Here is a 22,117-nt window from a genome sequence, read left to right on the forward strand (position 1 = left end):
CAACTTAAGGGCTTGGTATGAGACTTCTCCACACAGGCTGCTGACGTTAAAAGGGGGACCCGAGAAACACAAGGCCAACACAGCAGATTACGTCTGGTTGGAGGGGACCTCCCATGCCGTCCGCTCAGATGGAAAGGGAGACAACTGGTACCACTGGAGCCAGTGTGCGGTCGGGAAAAACACCTGCGAGGACCCTGGACGACATCAGAACAGATCTGGCTCTCGTCAAGGCAGTCGACCCAGGAGGCGCCATCAGCGGGCCGGAGGAGGAGGATCAGGACATCTCTCCAGCAGTCGACCCAGGAGGCGCCATCAGCAGTCCGGAGGAGGAGGATCGGGAGGACATCTCTCCAACAGTCGACCCGGAAGCCGCCATCAGCGGGCCGGGGGAGGACAATCAGGCCACATCTCTCTAGCAAGCACCCCAGAAGCCGCCGTCAGCGGGCTGGGGGGACGAAGACATGGCAAACCAAGACGGCACAGGGAACTCCATTTCCCGCTGAAACAGGTTGATATAGCCGGTGTGGAACTTTGTCTGAACAATCCATTTTTTTTGAGGAACTTTCAACTTTATTTTTATATCCCATAATGTAAAGGATTTGTATTTTTTATTCTACAGAACTATGTGTTACCAAAAGAGGGAAAAGTATGATAATGTCTTTTCTGATTTCTGTGGCTACTTTTATTGCCATTTTGGTGACATGTGGTTGTTGTTGTGTGCCTTGTATCTGCTCACTGTGTGTTAGACTCATCAGTTCCACCATTGAGGGAAGAGTAAAGATGACTCAGCTGACAAGGACTTTGCTTTTTAGACATATTTTATTCTCCCTCCACTGTCATAATAAGTTGTTGTTGTGGACTGTTCCTAAAGGTTTAAAGTGCTCTATATCCCAACTTCTGATGGGTTTATATAAATGTTGGGACAGACACAGTAAGAAGAAAATTGACAGTGGTAATGTTTCAAGTGCTATATGTTGATCTCGTGAGGTGAGATCAAAAGAGGGATTGAAGTAAGAAGATATGATTCTACACTGTATTGAAGTAAACATGTATTGTTTGAACTGTTTTATGTAATCACAACGGTTTGGGTAATTATATATAGAATAGGAATATTATTCTCACTTTCAAACTCACTGACTTAGAGATTCTGTGTTTCACACACCAACATTGATCCTTATCACCACTAAGAGCCAGATGCTGTTTCTAAGTCGTTAAAGACATCGTAAAATAAGAAAAGATCCCCTGGAAAAGGTAGGGAGGGGAGATCGGGACGGAGATAACATTGACTTTTGACCTAGTGTGGTTTGGGGTCTCACTCTGTTCGAAACTCTGATTGACCTCGGCCAGAAGCGAATCCAGCCAATCAGGACACTTGGGGGAGGTTAGCAGTCTAAACAGCTCCTCCCCAGGCGTTCTCTGGTTCGCTTGGGAGAAAAGTGGGAAGGAAGAATCGACAAATCTCCGCCCCAAAAGTAGATAGAAATACTGTTGTTTGTGTGTGTAAAAATGCTTTTGGGTTTGGTGAGTTTGTTGGTTCCGATATCTGTGTCCGCATCGAATCACAAACTTGAAGTCCAATTTCTTCTCGTTTGATGAGTTTGTCTGGTCCCGATGCATTTATCCGCATCGCATCACAAATCTAAAAGTCCGGGGTACTCGAGTACTCTGTATAACTTGTATATGTGTTTGGTTTCCTACTAGAAGTAAACTCAGATAATTTGTTATAACTTTGATTCCGGTGTTTTCAATTCCTTTCTTAATTTAATAGAGATCCAGCCTCATCCAACGAACGGCGCGTAGCAGAGGTATTCTACTCCAACACCGCTTACCTTAGAAACGTACAATGCGACGGCAGTGTGCAGATGGGGAGCATGTTAGCTTAGCTTGGTAGCTTGAGCTAGCTCTGGAACTTCCAGCCCGGAGGCAGGAGGTCCCGCCTCGGCTCCGCCTCTTTGCCCTTATTTGGAGCAGGCTGGAGCAGGCTGGAGCAGGCGGGAGTGGAACTCTGACGCCACTGTCGAGCCGTTAGTGGCCGACTCCGCCTACTAAGGGCTTCTCGGCAACTCTGCAGAATCCTATGGGTGACGTCACGGACCCTACGTCCATTTATATATACAGTCTATGGATTACATGTAAAGTCAATGCAGAGACGCGGACAGACGAGCGTTTAGAGCGATGCGATAGGAGCGATTAGAGCAATGCGATAGAAGCGATTAGAGCGAATATTCGCATCGCGTCCGGTGTGAACGCAGCATAATGCTGCGTTCACACCGGACGCGATGTGAATATTCGCTTCGCTCTAATCGCTCCTATCGCATCGCTCTAAACGCTGGAGTTTCACCGCGGCTGCCAGCTTTGTTTACTCGCATCATTCAAACAAGACGCGCTGGCTCGGGAGCTACAACTACAACAAATGAACATATTTTACCGTGATTAAATTGTAATACACGTTTCTAAATGATGCCGAAGTAACAACATACTGATACCGGTTAGTAAAAACCATGAATTAATGCTTTGACAAGTCTACAGACAAGGCGGCAGGCGAAACACCTTTTAAAATGCTTGTTTTCTGAATGAAGATCGGGTCGACCAGGCTAAGCTAACGTTGTATATGCTCATTCCACACTCATAACAACGGCCTACAGACATAAATAAACCAGCGACTGTATTCGCCATGACACAGACAGTCTGTGGTTTGTACTTGTTTAACTTTTGTCTAGTTTCTGAACAGATATGAGGAGCTGTGAGCTCTGTGTGCTAACTGCTAACAGCTAACGGCTGATGTTGTGTGGTTGAACGTCAGTGACGGCAGGCTGAGATCCTCACCGCTGATTGGCTTCCGCGAGAACGTGTCACGTGAATTTGACGCTCGAGTTGAAAAAATTGAACTCTCGCGTTTAACGCGGCACCGTTCAATCGCCTCAATCGCGTGATTCGCGCCGCGTCCACCGCTTCATGCGCGCCGTCGGAGCGAATTCGCGTCTGTCGTTACATGCATTGACTTTACATGTAATCGCGCCGCCCCCAAACATCGCATCGCGTCCGGTGTGAACGCAGCATTAGAGAGAGAGAAAAAACACACGTTTCAAGTTAGACCAAACACACTTAGCTATTTTATCTACCTCTGGAACTAGCTAAACTAGTTATACATATGTTTATTCTTCACTGTCGGGGTAACTCATTACTAGAGTAGCGAGCTGCATGAGATACTGACGGGCTGTCAGGAGAGGGAGAGAGAGGAAAAGAGAGCGCTCCGTTTATTATACCGGTGTTATTATCTAAAGTGAATGTTAATTTTGAATGAAGTAGTTAATATACTATTAGTGGTTTGTTTAAATGTATTAATTGTTTTGTTTTTTGTTTGTAGAAGAATACTATTTATTGTAAAATCAATCCGAACGTTTTGATCCGTTACGATGATAAACTGAAGCAATTTAAAAATGAACCCCATTAACTGAGTTTTAAATCGTTTTTTTGTTAAGTCCTACTAAGTATATAAGGAAAGGATGAAAACTAACGAATTAAAAGTTTCAAAAATGATATCTTCTGAACTGAATGTCCTATATGTTTCTCTTGTGTTTCAGGGGTGGATCACATGCAGTGCAGGCTCCAATCAAGAGACTCTTCTAAAACATTGTCGCCTTTGTCACGGAAAAGGTGCGAACTGGCCCTGTATTCACACTGACTGTGTATGTCAGTTAATTGGCAAACTATACTATACCCTGCCCTACCACTCCACTACAGGCCCCTCCAACACACTACGCCCCACTTTCCAATCAGTCCCCAAAATTCTTCAATTCAAAACATCCAAACTATCCCCTTAAGATGGTGCAGACTTTGAACAAGACAGCTACCCAGGAATTTGCTGCACAGAAAAAACATGACATTGTGGTTACAATCAAATTACATTGTTTTGTCATTTCTGTTTTTCAGATATCTGAATAATTTCATCGGATCAGCAAAGACCTCCTTGGGACGTTCGGTGCAGCCTTTGACAAACATGTGCCTTGCCTGCTGAAACTGTACCGGGCTAGGAAGGGAGCTTTTGGACAGAAAATGGAAGACCTCTTGGAAAAATTTGATGAACAAGTGAGTGAATTGCCTCAATCTAAGAGCATGCAAAAGTTGAGGGGAAAATGGCCGGAGCCGGGTCCACCAAAGCCCTTTCCCCCCGTTTGAAAATATGAAATGCTCCTTCGCCTAACATTTGTAGGAGCAAAAACGCTTTGATGGAAAGGCTTCAGTAAAAATGGATTGTTAAAAGTCATTGCTTGGTGTTCTTAGTTGGTGGAATTTGAGAACTGTAACAGTATTTTTAATTTGTAGAATTGTCCGCAGGATTGCAGTTTTTGTTTTGTTTTGTTTTGCCAGTCTTTTACTGAAGCATGTTACTGGGATCTGACCTGTTCTTTATCCTCCTCAGAACGTCGGATTTTGTATAAATTCACTACGGCACTAAACTAATTGATATGTTTGTGTGTTTCCACTGGGTACTCCTTAGACATCCGACATTGTGTCTCACCGAAAGACAGCAGCACTGAGAGGCCTGCCCATTTTTGTCCGAGATGACACAACCAAGTTTCTTCTGGAGTGTTTGGTAAGTAATACTAACTGTAGGAAATAAACTTACACAATACAATTAATATTGCTTAATGTAGCTTAAACATTTTATGACCTCATAGCTTATGCTAATCATTTTATGCATAATACACTTTGTGTAAGATTTAATTTTGAGCCCAGAGATGCTGTGCTGTTGAGTTGCAATTATAACTTCCACAAGCTGAATGGTAAGACTCAGTAGCTTGGTGCTAAAGTTAGAATCAGTGGATATGTATTTTGTCGTTTAGTTTAGTTTCATAGCACTCATTCATGCATATTTTACTTTTCCTCAGGACACTGACCATGAAGAACGATTGCTCAGAGGTGTGTCTGTGGCCATCCTCACCGTCATTGAAGATGATGATGCCGTAATATCGCCAAATGTGCGAGACGTGGCTGTTGTGTTGGAAGGGATCATTGTACTGCATGACCTACCAGACCTCTCTACTGCCTTTGCATACCTCTTTGGCCTACTTTATGCAATGAACATGGATTTTCCAAAGGAGATGAGGTATACCTTTGAAGCCATTCAGACTATCTTTTAAGAGCTTGGCTCTCGACGCTCGCAGCGCATAAGGTCTCGGAAAACAAAGCTTTTGCTGTGAATGTTAATGGGGAAGCCAGACATGACTTTAACCTATGTTTCGCCTGTTCTAGTGCATTGTGGTTAGTGCTCATGTAAAACCTCACAGCATTCATTTAATTTTAAGCATACAAGTTATCTTCTGAAATAGAGAATCAAAGAATGTGTGGATGTGTAAGTTGCCAGTTCAAAAGAGGGGCATATCCAGTATTTCTACTGTTCAAGTTCATTGTTAGTGATCAGGTAAAACTTCAATGTATGTACATGCTTGCACATGCAGTCATTTTAAGCATGAAGTCCCATTTGCCTGTGAAATTGAAATGTGTGGAATTGTGAGTTGCCAGTTGACAAGAGGCACTGGATTGTAATTGTTATATTTGTTTATTCTTAAATTCTTTGATTGTGATGTGCTGAAGAGGCTGAGGCCTGATATATCACAATGATGCCAGGTGTGTGAATCCTATTTTGACCTGATGGATAAAAGCAGAAGCAGAAACGATCCTCAGAATCTGTGTTCAAAGGCCATCATCATTTTCTGTTTAAAGCAGCTTTGCTAGATGTTTATTATATCAAGAAATGTCCTTAACTTGTGTTATGTTGCAAAACGTGCATTTTTTCAAATCCATATCTTCAGCATGTGAAGAATGCATGTTATCAACGTCTAAACACGCTTTAAACAGAAAATTATGATGGCATGGGGTCTGCGAGACAGCGAGACACAGGAACTCAGCCTGAGCACACACACACACACACACACACACACACACACACATACACACACACACACACACACACACACACACACACACACACACACACACACACACACACACACACACACACACACACACACACACACACACACACACACACACACACACACACACACACACACACAGCCAGGCTGGGCTGGGCAAGTCGGCTGACAGCTTCCATACAGCGCTGCATTGCCTGGCAGCATAGACAGGTCTTTTCTGTGTTAGAGTTTTACTCGCTACAGGGTGTACTTTGAGGGTTTGTGACTCAGCAGACCGTTTACATGCAGAAAAAGCTACATAACACAAAACATAAGGGGATGGGTAATAACCAGAAAAGCATATGATAAGACCTTTAAAAGAGAGAATGTTTTGTGTGCTAAAGTGGACAAAAGATGTACAAAATGTTCATATAATTGAATTAAATCGTAATAATCAACTGAATAAATAATGGCTCTTTTTTTGTTAGTTCATTTGAGTTCATTTTCAATGTCTGACATCAATGTTGATTGAAATCTTCAGCGTGACAATATCTCAATGTTGATTCAAATACTTTTTGCTAACAAATATGTGTCCTCTCGTCTGTGTCACACACACCCACAGTATCAATGCATTTAGGCCCATAAGAGGAGACAACTTGCATTTTCTCCAACATATCCCTCCTGTTTATACTTCGTATAACATAGAATCGAAAAACACAAGTGATTATAAAGGTTAAAATTCATATACAAAAGTACCCAAACGGTTGAGGTAGGTAGATTGTATAGGCACATGTTTTAATCAACACACTCACTCCCTAAGCGTCCAGGAGCGACGCTTGGTCAGGGTCCTGTGGCGTCCAGTTGTGACGTGCCGAGGCTCCTTCAGCTTCATAAACGGACGCAAAGAGCTTTCAACTGATTGCAATGTATTCCCATCGGCGGCGGTATTTGACGCTTGGGGAAGCACGGCATTCGTTTGTGTCGGAGGCTGTTAAAGGCAATGTGAGCGTCCATTCCCATTGGATAACGGAGAATTGTACACCCGGAAGTAAGTATTCCCCTTACTGTCGATTGATTTGACAGTGATATCTCCACTACTCATCAACTCAAAAACACCAGATTATCCTTGTGAATTAAACGACATTGATAGGTTTTAGTGTGTGTACAATGCTTTTGTCACGTTTTCCCCTTCAATTCTGAGAAACAAGTCGTTTTCTATGAGTTTTGTATGGCCGAAGACATTACATTACCCACAATCCTCTGTAGCAACCATAGACTATAAAACAATTAAATAATACATTATTCCGAGTGTGCTTGCTTTTCTTTTTGAAAGTCATCACATAACGGCATTAAACACAGTGAAATTTGTATCTACAGATAAATATTAAGCCTGACAAAGTACTTAACGTCTAATATATTGCTTTCCTGCAATGTTAACTATGTTTAAGCACTTATTTTAACTGATATTATACATATGTATTATACTCTTATAAGATGTATGTAGATAGTATAAGAAATGTGCAGAATATGACAATGTAATGGTGGAGGTACACACATATTGATAGATGTCTTGTAATGCACTGTTGAGGAACCTGCGACCCAAGTTTTTCATTCATTGCATAACTACACCGTAGTTGTGTATAATATGATATGTCAATAAACCTTAGAAAATCTTGAAATCTTGAAAGGGATGTGCAAAATAGTCATTATATACAGTCTTTAATTAACTATTAGTAGAGAATAACGACGAGTAAAGAATATACTTTAGGGATCCTATTACTCTATTAATATCTAATAATAAAATTATAAAATGCAATAACGTGCTTTAACCAGTAGGTGTCCCTTTCTATCAGCTGTGCACCGTTATGGCGTAAATACAGCCTATCTACCAATTGGATCAAATATAAAAGTCAGCCGAATTAGTGTTGATACTGCAAGGAGACGTATTGTGTGAAAATAAATGTAAGATGTGGTTTAATTGCTTATATATTTAAGATCCACGTCTATAAATAGAGTTAACTACGGCAGATATGTCATATTTAATGCAGCCGCAACGTGTATTACAATGCCGTTATGTGATGACTTTCAAAGAGAAAAGCAAGCACACTCGGAATAATGTATTATTTAATTGTTTTATACAGTCTATGGTTGCTACAGAGGATTGTGGGTAATGTAATGTCTTCGGCCATCCAAAACTCGTAGAAAATGACTTGTTTCTCAGAATTGAAGGGGAAAACGTGACAAAAGTATTGTACACACACTCAAACCTATCAATGTCATTTAATTAACAAGGATAATCTGGTGTTTTTGAGTTGATGAGTAGTGGAGATATCACTGTCAAATCAATCGACAGTAAGGGGAATACTTACTTCCGGGTGTACAATTCTCCGTTATCCAATGGGAATGGACGCTCACATTGCCTTTAACAGCCTCCGACACAAACGAATGCCGTGCTTCCCTAAGCGTCAAATACCGCCGCCGATGGGAATACATTGCAATCAGTTGAAAGCTCTTTGCGTCCGTTTATGAAGCTGAAGGAGCCTCGGCGCGTCACAACTGGACGCCACGGGACCCTGACCAAGCGTCGTGAGAGTGTGTTGGTTTTAATAGTATCAAAACATATTATTCCCGACGACAAAGAGGTCATGTGAACTGAGGCACATAAGTGACATATGCTAACATAGGTAAGTGTAGTGTCTGGTTTAGGGTCCAACATCCATTAGAAATGGCATATGTCTCTTCAAACATTAACCTTATGTGTACACACATTTTGCCTCATTAGTCTGGTAATGTGGTCAGGAGTCCTCAACAGGAAGTTACCTACAGAACTGGGTAATAAAACGTATCTTGTCCGGCACTTCTGTAAGCCTTGATACATTCTCCTGCTTCTTCAACCATAAGCTCTCATAATTCTTTGCTGCACTAGAAGCAGCCAGTTTTCCCTTGAGATTTTCGTATACATTTTTTAATTTTTTTATAGGAAGTCATGAAAAAGTAAGTTCATTTTATAAAACTCAGTTTAGTTTCAATCGAGAAGATGACCAGCTGATTACGAGGGCTGGACCGAAGATGGTGAAAAGACCAAGAGGCTAAAGCAGGATAATAGCCGCTTTCACACCAAGTACTTTGCCGTACTTAGTTCCCAGCACTTAGTACCCCCATTGAACTAAGGCTGCTTTTACACGGGAACGTTTGCGTTTATGCACAGTATGCGTTTTTAAAAAAGTATTCCGTTCACATGCATTCGTACATGCATTCGTTTCATTTAACGTGTCTGTTCAAAAGAGACCGCTGGAAACGCTGTAGTACATATGCCGGGACTGTAAGTGGCGCTGTACTTCCACACGAGACCGCTCGAAAGCGCTGGACACGCTGTAGTACATATGCCGGGACTGTAAGTGGCGCTGTAACTTCCGCCACAAAATACACCAAAAGCAGCGAAGAAGACCCCGGAGCAGCCCGGAGCAATGTTGCCATGGCTACCCTTCTGTTTATGCCCCGCGGTGGATTTAGCAACATGTAGTAGTTCATGTAATTCTCCATGTCCACTTGTTGCTGATGGTTGTGGTAGAGGAGCTGTAGATGTTGCACTAACATCTGTAGCATGGTCGAGCTGTAGATGTTGTACTAACATCTGTAGCATGGTCAGTAGCAGTAGCACTAGCAGTAGCTACTGACAGTAGCTACTGGCCATGCTACAGCAGTGAGCAGCAGAGGCGGGGAGAGGTGGGGCTATCGTTATTTTTTCAGGAAATATTCGTATAGAGGCGATTAAACGGACTTGTTTGACCCCCCAGAGAGTTTCGTTTGCAAATCTATCCACCTTGGGACCCGTTATTGTTTGTGGGGTCCGTTTGTTACGGCCTCGTGTAAATAATAGGGCTATACGTAAGAGAAACTATGCAGATACAAGCCGTTTCGTTCTCGTGTAAATGTGGCCTAAGAGCAGATCGCCTTCACACCGGAATAAGTTCCCTGAGGGAAGATTACGCTAATGAAGCAAATGAAGCCGCTGACGTCACTTCTTCTTCTGCTTTGGGTTTACTGGCAGGCCGCAAACAACTTCACGGCGTATACTGCCACCCGAAGTCCCCGACCGGAAGTCCCCGGAGTTGGGGACTGGCTTCAGTAGAAGCTGCTGGGAGTCCCAGCAAGCCTTCAGAGTAAATCGCCAGAACGCCGACACCTCCTCATCACTCCACCGCTCCCATGTTTTTTGTTGTGTTGCCATAAGTTATTCTCTCTCCGTTGGTGCGCGGGGCTAATGCTAATAATGCTAATGCCAGCAAATACAATGGCGGCTTCTCAAAACTTTTCAGAGTTTTACGGGGCGTGGTTTGCAATTCGCCCAGCCAATCAGAAATGTGAACTTTTTTCTCCCCAGGAAAGTACCACATCTCTAGCAGGCACTAAAAAGGGGGTAAAGGTTCTCATGAACTAAGTTATCTTTTTGGTGTGAACGCAAAATCCCAGGAACTATCGGAACTAAACGGGAAAAGTACGGGGAAAAGTACTCCGGTGTGAAAGTGCCTAATGAGAGCAGGAATTAAGATAACACTCAGAGCTTCGACTGTGGCTTTCTGGTAGTCCTATAAGGTTCTCTACAGGAAGTCAAGAGTCACTGATGTGAGAGATAACCCACCCATCTGCAGACTTCTAAAGGTTGATGTTGCTTTCTCACATTCTTAATTAATAAATATTTAAAAGTGAAACTATGTAAGCTAAACAACGGTACCACATTTATCATAGCAATCACTGAATAAAACCTAATCAGTTGAATTAAAAAGGAATTAAATCATAACATAACCGAATAGATGTCAACCTTTTTAACAATGACAAACACTTATACATAGGTGCGTATATATGTCTACACATGCATTTGTATATCTCCTTGTAAAGTATATCAGTAAAATACACATCATCAAAGCAGGTCAGTACGGATCACTTTCAGAGACATGTGGAAATGAGGACAAAAGGAAAAGAAAGCAGGGGAAATGGGGGTTTGAAGGTGTGAAACTTCTAACAGTACCTATTCTTTCTTGAGACAGGACTGCGTCTTGGGGTCTGGTCCCTTATCAGTGTTAGAATCGTAAACCCTTGTCGTAATTCAGATTGGCTTTCCTTTCATTTTAGTTTCTGCTGGTCTGTCCTGCTGAATATCAAAGTATTCTGCAAGAATGTAGAGGAAGTCACCAGTGACACGCTAAATCATCAAGATCTTTCAGATGCTGATGGTCATACAGATTTCCAAGTGACAACAAAGTGACCCTGATTGTATAAAACGACTATAGAGTAATCACATAACACCTCACACGGTACTGGGAGGTGTGAACATGTGACATCACAAATCACAGAGGATCCTCTCCGGTCCTTAGAGTTCAGGACGGTAGCACCAAACGCTGCTGCAGGTCAGACCGTAGTTCTCCTCTCTAACAGACTTGGGCAGCTCAAACTCAGCCAGCTGATGCAGGAGGCGTCGGATGCCGTGTTCCTCGAACTGGGCTCTTCCAGGATCCCCGATCAGGACTTTGGTGCCGTGGGTTTTGATGCAGCAGTCCAGCCAGCTGTGAAGGCTGGTGGCGAGGGCCTCGTCGTAGAACATGTCCCCCAGGAGGATTAGGTCGAAGCCCTCGGGCTGCGAATCGATCATGTTGTTGGTCAGACAAACAGGCGGCGGCAGGCCGTTCAACTCACAGTTCATGTGGGTGGCAACGGCTGCAACTGTAACACAAACAGACATATTAGACATGTTAGCTTCTATTGCACCGGCTGACCACAACACAGGTATTATATTAAATGATTCCTGTTATTACTTTAGTTTTTGACAACGGTTTTAATTCCGAAAGGTCTAAACATAACTGTATCTCTAACCTTTAAAATGTCACATACATCTGGCATACACAAAACATAAACATGTTCATGATTGAAATGAATGACGTTTTAAAATAAAAGCAAATCTTGAGATAAAACAAACTCATCAAAACAGTCATTATTTCCTTAAGATTATATCAACATGATTTCCTTTAAGAATTCATTTTAAATGTATTGTATTTATTCAATCATGCTGTTTTACTTTAAAATACTCTTAATCCTACTTTAATATGATGACTGCAGTCTTGTTAGTTTTTAAGACATTCCACATTAGACCTTACATCGCTTTTTAGGTTTTCAAGTAATCATCTGAAAGAAATGTAGGCTTACTGTAACGACGAGACGCCGTTACTAGAGCTCTCGTTAACATGTTTATATAATCATTGTACTGTATAGGGTATATTGACGACAACTTCCCTGTGCACGGAAATAATGTCACTCAGCACTTTAGTGGTGAACAGTTTGCACTTTATTGGCATGATTGCACAGTACAGTTTGGCATTGCATATTTGCACATTTGTACATAGTTTATACTATTTATTGATGTAGTATTTATTAAATGATTAAATTGCATTAATTGTATAAGTGTTCACCCCCGTCTTGTCTGTTGCTTCCGGTCTCTGTGTTCCCTCCTGCTGATTACCCGATTGTGTTGACCTGGTGCCCTGTGTTTTGTGTGTTTGATTAGTCCTTGTGTATTTAGGTGCTGTTATCTGTTGGTCAGGGGTTGAGAACTGTGTGGTATACTGTGTGGTATACTGTGTGGGTGGTGGAGGGCCGCCATGTTGTCACAGTGGATGAAAAAATAAAACAGTTTTCTGTGGAAAAACACCAACCTGCCTGCTTCTCCTATTTTGCCTCCATGGCCGCTCGGGCATTCTCACACTTACTTTAATAGAGCAGTACTTGGAAGCATATTTTTTAACACGAGTTACCTTAAAGGAGAGGTGTCATGCTTTTCCGGTTATTACCCGTCCCCTTGTGTGTTATGAAGGTTTTTACGTCATTGTCCATTTGATTCTTCCGGGTACGGCATGATGTAATGCCGTACCCGGAACGAAATGGACCAATCCGTGGAGCCGTTACGTTAAGCCCCCGCTGATTGGTCCAAATTGACCAATCCACGGACTTCCTCACACACAGGCAGCTCTGCTGATTTCTCCTCCCTGGCTGCAGGCTGATAACAGACAGTTGGGATCGCGGCGAAATTCTCTCTGCAGACCCATTCTCACAGCGTTTATCAACCTTTTTCTTACTCAATATCAAGCCACACTTATTGTTTTTACTTCGGCTGTGAGTTTGTGTGTGCTCAGGATGAGTTTGGCTGTGTTTCGCTGTGTATGCTAAACAAGGAAACAACACCTCCACGGAGCTCAGCGCGATTCACAACGTCCCGACCAATCAGAGCACACTGTGCTCACAGGGAGGGTGGGGGCTGGAGCTATTGGAGCTACAACGAGCCGTTAAAGGCAGAGAGTGAAATTCAGTGAATACACGTAGTTTACAGAGATGCTGTATGAGAAACCAATGTGAGTTTGGAAAAATGCACAGTATAAATCTATTTTAGTAGACCTCAACAATGGAATTATGATCAGTGGAAATGGCCATGACACCTCTCCTTTAATGTAAGAAAAATTGAAACTAAACAGTTATGATTTTTTTTTATCTAATCCCTGCCTTTTAGTGAACTCAAACATTCATTATCTTGTTAGGAAACACTGCAGTGGGCAGTTGCTCACAGTTTGCAGTATCTTGTTATGGCTCGCACCTGGCCAACTCAGACCGTCATAAAACTGAAAGCACAACAATATGGTTTCCCAGACCAGTTTGTCCACAGCTGCAAGAAAATAGTTGTCACTGCTCCGTTGTCTTTTGCTTTTCAAGGTCTGGGAAGTGATGTTGTCTCTGGGTAAACACCAGACGTTGAGATAAGGATCCCTGTGGCCCAAATCACACTTAAGAATGTGTTGTCTATGACCTAAAGGTGAACCATCTTCAATTAAAGATATTAAATACTTGCCCTCTGAAGTTTTATCAGTCATCAAAAAATGTATTTAAAGGTGGGGTACGTAATTTATTTCAGAAACACTTGTTATATTCCATGGAATGCTCTTAACATCCCGATAGCAATGAATATATTAAATGCTTTGACAATAAATACATAAAAAAAAAAATGTCATCTGTAGCGCTGTAAAAAGCACGACCAATCATTTTAGCCGGCCAGGCTAAAATAACTGGATGGCCTACCTGCCTGTCAGCCTTCCATCTGTGCACAAACTTATCTTGTGCCCTCATTGGTCATGTGCGCGTTCGTGTGTGTTGGAGGAGGGGCTCTGTAAGGAAGTGGCAGATTTGTTCCAGTTGTGTATTTTCTAGGGCTGTCAGTCGATTAAAATATTTAATCGCGATTAATCGCATGATTGTCCATAGTTAATCGCGATTAATCGCAAATTAATCGCACATTTTTTATCTGCTCTAAATGTAACTTAGAGGGATATTTTTCAAGTTTTGAATACTCTTATCAACATATGAGTGGACAAATATGCTTTATATGTTTGTTTATTATCATTTGAACAATGACAACTATTCTCATGAATATTAAACACAACAACCTCTGAACATTACAAATATTCGCCTCAATTTAACCTGGAACCTCTCATACAATAATACAATACAAAGTGTGTGTGTGTGTATGTGTATGTGTATGTGTATGTGTGTGTGTGTGTGTGTGTGTGTGTGTGTGTGTGTGTGTGTGTGTGTGTGTGTGTGTGTGGAGACACTGTGATGGATCGTTGGAGCTATGTGCAGCTCAAGGCATATATGCTCCAACGGGAGCTGCCTGGACGCTGCAATCATGTTGCGCGCACTATCCGTGCTGAGTGTGCTGACTTTTCGTACAATGTCCCACTGTCTGGCTACCTGCATAAAGTCAAGTGCTCGGCGCAGTTGTCGGCGAAATGTCGCTCCTCTGTTTTCATTGAAACAGCTCCTTATATCCGTTAGCGCAGCTAGCTAGCACCAGATGCTAACAACAACAACACGTAAGGTGTGCCTCGCTCGAGTCGCGCCACACATACACACACCCTCCCGGTCCTCCCGATGGCCAGTCCGGGCCTGCCGGTGAGCGTGGAAGTGTGGTCTGCCACAAGCGGGCGGCAGGAGCGGGGCTGTCAGCATCAGCTTGTAGATGGTATTTTAAACTCGATGCGCTCTGAAACTACGGGGCGGCCGAGGACAAAAAATACACATGCGTTAATCGCGTTAAAATAATTAGTGGCGTTAATTTTTTTTTGCATTATCGCGTTAACTTGACAGCCCAAGTACTATTTTCAAATTCTAGCGCACTCCAGCTGATTTCTCCAAAATTACATATCCCACCTTTAAGTGGCTACAATTCGATTTAATCAAATAAAGAACTACTTGGAAATTGCTTACCAGGAAACTCAACTTTGACCACTGTGAACTGTTTAACTCTCACCTTGTGCAACCTGGAAATGAATTGTGTTTGCTAACTTTGAACAGGAAAAGAGGAGTCTTCTGGATCTCAGACCTTGAGAGGCTTGACTGCCAGACAATGGAACAATTCCCATGTGTAGAAATGAACTTTTTAGGACCTTTGACCTACAATGGCTTGACACCTGACACACTGAGACAGCATAGATTCGAACTATATTTCCATGAGCGTTATTACTTTATAATTCAAGACTTTTCTTTGGAAAAGGGATAATTCAGTTTAAGTCATGATGCAATTCTTGTATGTAATTACATTAAGTTTTGATTTTATTATTCACTTGTTTAATCTTGTGTGCTTTTACATTTTGTATATTAGAAGATAACAAGTATTGTAAGAATGTAACCTCCGGAGACAGCTAAGCATACATACCAGTGTCAATGTCATTTGCAACAACATGAGCAGCACCACTCAGTTTTGCAGCGATGGCTGAGGCTCCACAGCCGCTGCCCAGATCCAGAACTGTCTTTCCCCGACACACAGCAGGGTTATCCAGGAGAAACCTGCACAGAGGAGGCGCTGCATGACACTTAACTGCAGAGGTGGGAGAAGTACTCAGATCTTGTACTTAAGTAAAAGTAGAAGTACTCAGAGTATAGGGATTCTCTGTTACAAGTAAGTCCTGCATACTTAAAGTAACAAATGTACTCATTATGCAGATTGGTCCATTTCATAATAATATATATGATATGTTTTGATTAATTATTATTATCAATTAATTATTGATGCAAGTGTTATCAGAGCTGGTAAAGCTGTGGGATATATTTGTGTGTGTGTATGGGACATGTTATATAACAACCCTAATCATTGAAAGCATACGTGCTCAGAAACGCATACGTTAACTGTTCATCTGTGGAAAGTTCTCATTTTGGGAATCCTTGCACCTGTTTAGTTAGGAAGGGAGTTGGCAGATAAAGATAGCATGGTCAAAACACCATTAAAAATGACCTAGGCCAGAATATCAAACAAAGTATGATTGAGTAGGGGAATTCAGGATGGTGGAAGAAACAATGGTGTCTACTTGATAGAGAAAGTCAAGGTCAAGAAGGAGGGCCTGAGACCCTCCTGGTGTCTTCTACCAGAGACCCACCTACGCATAAGAAAGGCACAACAAGTCAGAAACAAGTCCTGTTTCTCTTTTGAAGCCAGGAAAAGGCTTGTCACTGTGACCTTTTTACCTGTGCTGGACTATGGTGATTTGATCTATATGAATGCACCTGCCCATTGCCTGGAAAGGTTAGATGCCGCCTATCAGTGCTCTGAGATTTGTTACTAACTGTAAAGCACTTACTCATCACTGTACCCTGTATGCCAAGGCAGGTCTGCCTTCACTAACTGTTCGGAGGCTCAGTCATTGGTACATGTTCATCTACAAAGCCATGCTGGGTAAACTACCTTCTTATATCTGCTCTTTGATCTCACAGAGAGTGGCAAGTAGCTATTGCCTGAGATCCCAGGATGTGTTCTTATTACATGTGCCAAGTGCTAGGACTGTTTTAGGTACTAAAGCTTTTATGTGCGCTGCTCCTCTAACTTGGAACACTATGCAAAAAACATTGAAACTGAGCATTTTGATTCCCTTGCATCATTTTAAAGCACGGCTGGATGAAATGTTATTAGATACCTGTCACTGTGAATAGGTTGCTAATTTATACCCCTGTAATTATGTTGTGATGTCCTTTTTGTTTTCTGTTGTTTTTATGTGTAACCAATGTACCGCAGGTCTCCCTTGAAAAAGAGATCGTTGATCTCAATGGGATTTTTTAACCTGGTTAAATAAAGGCTACAAATAAACAAACAAACAAACAAACAACTGGTAAGAAATGAATAAGAAGAAGCCTGAACATTGTAAAGGCAGTCACTCCATGGACCGATTCGTGTTTGCTGTACTTTGTTGAATCTTCAGTAAACTCTATTCTATTGGAACTCTTTTGACTCTGTTGATTCTTTGAAAGTTAAATAAGTGTTAACATAGTGTTGTGAAGATCTCGAAGACATCCGGCCCAACTTCAGAGGTTGCTCCACAACAAAGGTGCAGCTAGTTTTAATGACTTTGTATACTGCAGGGTAGCTTGTGAATTTACTCCAGCTGTAACTAAAGTCTGATTTAAGTGTTGATTATATTTCACATCATTCATCCGAATATTTAAAGTAACTAAAAAGTACTAAATAAATGTAGTGGAGTAAAAGTACACAATTTATCTCTGAATTGTAGTGGAGTACATTGAAATAATCAAGTAAAGCACAAGTATCTCAAAATTGTACTTAAGTACTGTACTTAGTTACTTCCCACCTCTGTAACTCACGCACATAAAACTGTGCCATTGATGGGCTAGAATATTACCTTGAGAGTGCCTGTCCTCCTGGCCAGTATATGGCCCAGTAGGGGTCTTCGAAAGGCCAGAGCTCGGGTCTTTCTCTCCAGAATCTGCAGTTAGGAGTGAACAGCCTCAGTTTGACTTGTGGGGTCAGACTCTGCTGTCCAGCTATCTCCGTGTTTTCTAAAATAAACTTGCGGACATACTCCTCTGACTGACAGTTGGCTGAGGAACATATGTGTCGAGTTGTCGGTATAAACACCTGGATAAATACTTTAACATTACGAGTTTGTGGCGTTAAAAAGCCTAACATGGTCATTAACTTATTGGAGAAACATTAGCTGCGATGCTAGCCCAGAGCTGATGGTAATGCTTCTCGCTTCAGCAAACAGTATCGGTAACAGTGTCAGTGAAGAGCGACACCTCTAGAACATCATTATATTGACAGATAAATAAACAGTGTACACTGCGTTAAGATCCAACTGAGACCAGCTGGTTGTTTCCACACGGATTCAAAATAGTGTCGGACAAGAGTTCCACCGACCTCAGACGACCACCTTCTTCTTCTTCTTCTCTTCGTTTTTTGGCGGATTGCAAACAACTTAAAAGGTGCATACCGCCACCTACTGTACATGAGTATGAATCATCATATCATACCAACTCTTTAACCTATGATCTAATCAAAATAAATAAATAAATCAACAAAAAACAAAAAACAAAACATGAAATAAATAAAACAAAAATAAAAATCTATGTTCTTTCTTGACCTAATGTTAAATTCTTTTTCCTACCCCAGTTTCACTCAAGAATGTAAACAGTGCCTTTCTGGTAGCTCTTACTCCCTCTCCTTTTGTTCCCAAAATACCAACCACACTCCATTCCCTCTCTGCCTCTAAAACTTTAGCCTTTAGTTTTTCTCTTTCCGCTTTATATATGTCACAATGTATCAAGATATGTTCTACATCTTCTTTTACTCCACAGCTCCCACACTTGTCAAGACGACCACCTGGAAACAGGACACACAATTTAGGTTCCGCACAAAAGGGTATGTGTTTTCTGTAAATAAATACATTGAAATGTATGAGCAGAGGTGGAAGAAGTACTCTTATCTTGTACTGAAAAAAAAGTAGAAATACCATAGTGTAGGAATAGTATGTTACAAGTACAAATCCTGCATTAAAATATTACTAAAGTTGAAGAACAAAAGTATTAGGTCAGCGTGACATGATTGGTTTAATGGAATTCTTAGAAATGCATTCCTGTTGCCAATAAGAACATGGCCTATTTCAATGCTGGGAAAGGTTTCAAACAAGACCCTATGGTATCTGTAGTGGCCAAAATCATATAGAAATAAAACTGATAATTCACTTAAAATAACACTGCCGCTGAGGCACCAGTTAACGAATCTTACGCTGGGTAATGATACAGGTTTCCTATGAAACCCAGGTTCCTCAAAGAAAACCCTGGTAAAAATTGCAAACAACTTTAAAGGTGCATACCGCCACCTACTGTACATGAGTGTGAATCATCATATCATTCCATATCTTAACTCATGGACGTATATATCTATGATCTAAACAAAAAATAAATAAATCAACAAAAAACATAAAATAAATAAAACAAAATAAAAATCTATGATCTGTTCTAACCTAATGTTCAATTATTTTTCCTACCCCAGTTTCAACCACACTCCATTCCCTCTCTGCCTCTTTTCAGCTTTATAGATGTCACAATGTAACAAGATATGTTTCTACATTTTCTTTTACTCCACAGTTCCCACACTTGTCACTGTCACTTTTCCCCATGATATACAGCGTACCATTCAAAGCCGTGTGATTTATTCTGAGTCTAGCTATCGTGATTTCCTCCCTTCTGTTTCTTTCTTTATAAATATAAATTGTAATTGTCTTTTGAACTTTATGATAGTCTTTGCCTTTCTGGTCTTTCTCCCACCTTTTCTGCCAGATCTCCATCCCTTTTTTCTTAATTACTGCTTTTCCTTCTCCTTCTCCAAGTTGAACTGGTAAAGTGATTTCCTTTTGTAGTGCACTTTTTGCTAATTTATCAGCACACTCGTTCCCTTTCACCCCCTCATGTGCAGGCACCCAGCAGAACTGCAGATCTATACCGCCTCTGTGAAGTCTTAACAGGCTGTGGTTAAGTTCTATGAGAATGTCTTCTCTGGCAGTTGTTGATGACTGTATGCTTTTTAATATGGATAATGAATCTGTGCATATCACCACCCTATCTGGTCTGACCTCTTCAACCCACTGTAATCCTATTATTACTGCCAGCATTTCTGCTGTATACACTGATAATTGATCAGACGCTCTTTTTGAGATCGATATTTATACCAACTCCAACACACTCTTCCTTGTTCTTAGAACCATCTGTGTAAATGTTTAGGTAATTGTAGTACTATTCGTTCAGATACATACTTGTTTTAATTCCCACTTCATTTATTTGCCACTCTTTTTTCCTTTCTACGATACTCATATGTATCTATGTTAGCTTCTGGGAAAAGCCATGGAGGAACACTGCTAAATGGGCTTGCTTTGGCAAACGTGATGGTCTCCACTCCATATGCCCTCGTTCTCTCCTTACTTGTCCAGCCAAACCCACGCCCTTGGAACTTTGTATATTCCCAGCAATCCTGTAGTATTCTGTTTGTAATATTTTCCTCTCCACTTCCTTGTAGCCTGACCCAGTATGACAGAGCAAGTTTCTCTCTTCTGATCTCCAGAGGTGTCTCTCCTGCTTCTATCAGAACTGCATTGATAGGGGATGACTTTATCGCTCCAATACACAGCCGCAATATTAGTCATATTGTATTCTATCCATTTTTTTAAAGCGATTTTTTTGCTGCTGCTGACACTATACAACTATAGTCTATTGTGGACCTCATAATTGATCTGTAAATGTCTATTAATGCTTGTTTGTCTGCGCCCCAGTTGCATCCAGCTACAGCTCGCAATAAATGTAATACTTTTTTGCATTTTGTTTCCACTTGATTAATATGCATTTTCCATGTATATTTGCTATCAAACCACAGTCCTAGGTATTTGAACTCATTCACCTTTGTCATTGGACGATCATATAGTGTTAGCTGTTGGCCATCAATCTTGCGTTTATTTGTAAATACCATGTAGCATGACTTGCTTTCTGACATTTTGAATCCCCAGTTATATGACCACCTCTCCACTTTTTTAATCGCTCTAGCTATATTCTCCATTACGTAGTGCCCAAACATGCCTTCAAAATAAAAGCATAGAAACTACTTTAACTTATGACAATAACTAAGAATACATTTACATTAAACACGATAAACAGCAAGAAAATAAATGTTTAAGTATTACAACATAATATAAAGAGATATAGCTCCAACAGTATCATCTGGAAGAATAGGAGTTGTGTTATGTTCATTTGGATGTTCTTGTAAATATACTTAAAGGGCCACAAGTAAAAGTAATCATTATGCAGAATGGCCCTTTTGCAAATAAAATACATTATATGTTCATTGAACCATTAATGTGTTTATCAAACCTGGTGACGGTGGAGATAGTTTTAATGACTTTGCCATGTGAATGTTACTCCATTTAAGTGGGTTTTTTAAAATGTCCAATCATTTATCCAAATCTTCAAATTAACTCAAGGTAAACAATCCATTTAGTGGAGTTAAAGTACACTATTGCAGTTTTTAAAATACAAATGTTTTTGTGTGAGCAGTCACACTGTTTATCCAGTGGCACTGGGGACAGAAGCCTTAGGGTGTGATCACAGCACCCCTTATGTTTTCATCTTTAAAGGTATTGCTTTTTGATGGAAGATGTGGATAGTTTTCTTCCTGATATTCAGAGGTGGGAAGTAGTGGAGTACAAATACTTCGTTACTGTACTTAAATACTTTTTTCTGGAATCAGTACTTTACTCCAGTACTTATTTTTCTGACGACTTTATACTTTTTGCTTTTAACACAAATACCTGTACTTTCTACTTTTTACATTTTCAAAACAGGTTTGTTACTTTAGTTTTAATCTGTGTGTTTGGTGGCCTGATCATTATTATTTAGAGTCATTGCGTGCCTATTGATTTGAACATGATCCGTGTATCCATCACTTCCTGGTCTTCTCCAAAGAAGAGGGACCAATGAGAACTTTGTCATTTTGCCGTTGTTCAGCATCGAAACATTCATTAGCTAACAATGACATTATTGTTCTATTAATATAAAGGGAGATCAGTTACTCTTTAAAACAGTTGGTAGTTATGGGTACTTTTTACTTAAAGTGGACCTATCATGCTATATTTGAATAATATAGTGTAGGACCATACCTATATAAGGCATATTTATACTTTTTTTTTTTCAAAATACCAAACAGATCATGCATTTTAGCCATGCCTCATTTTGCTCAATTTGACATTTTTTTGCTCTGTTTGTGCAAGGGCAGATTCAGTGAGAACAGCACCGTCTACAGGCCTGGCATATGTACTACAGCGTCTCCA

The 22,117-nt window shown here is 40.9% G+C and overlaps 1 protein-coding gene across 1 annotated transcript; it reads right to left on the minus strand.

Moving 5' to 3' along the window:
- Positions 1-10,729: 10,729 nt before the first annotated feature.
- On the minus strand, positions 10,730-18,156 carry etfbkmt (electron transfer flavoprotein subunit beta lysine methyltransferase). Its single transcript, XM_034141109.1, has 3 exons — positions 17,645-18,156; positions 15,673-15,803; positions 10,730-11,639 (listed from the first exon to the last, which is right to left on the minus strand). The coding sequence occupies exons 1-3, from the start codon at positions 17,935-17,937 to the stop codon at positions 11,290-11,292; spliced, it is 774 nt and encodes a 257-aa protein (XP_033997000.1). The 5' UTR covers positions 17,938-18,156; the 3' UTR covers positions 10,730-11,289.
- Positions 18,157-22,117: the final 3,961 nt, after the last annotated feature.

The sequence above is a fragment of the Trematomus bernacchii genome, unplaced genomic scaffold (assembly GCF_902827165.1).
Source record: "Trematomus bernacchii unplaced genomic scaffold, fTreBer1.1, whole genome shotgun sequence".
Classification (NCBI taxonomy): Eukaryota; Metazoa; Chordata; class Actinopteri; order Perciformes; family Nototheniidae; genus Trematomus; species Trematomus bernacchii.

Bases quoted from the DNA above. Each gene is read 5' to 3' on its own strand.
- etfbkmt (XM_034141109.1), bottom strand. From the start codon at position 17,937: ATGACCATGTTAGGCTTTTTAACGCCACAAACTCGTAATGTTAAAGTA. The intron at 15,804-17,644 runs GTAATATTCTAG...TCCTCTGTGCAG, and splicing joins GGAGGACAGGCACTCTCAAG to GTTTCTCCTGGATAACCCTG. The intron at 11,640-15,672 runs GTATGTATGCTT...TTTGTGTTACAG, and splicing joins TGCAAATGACATTGACACTG to TTGCAGCCGTTGCCACCCAC.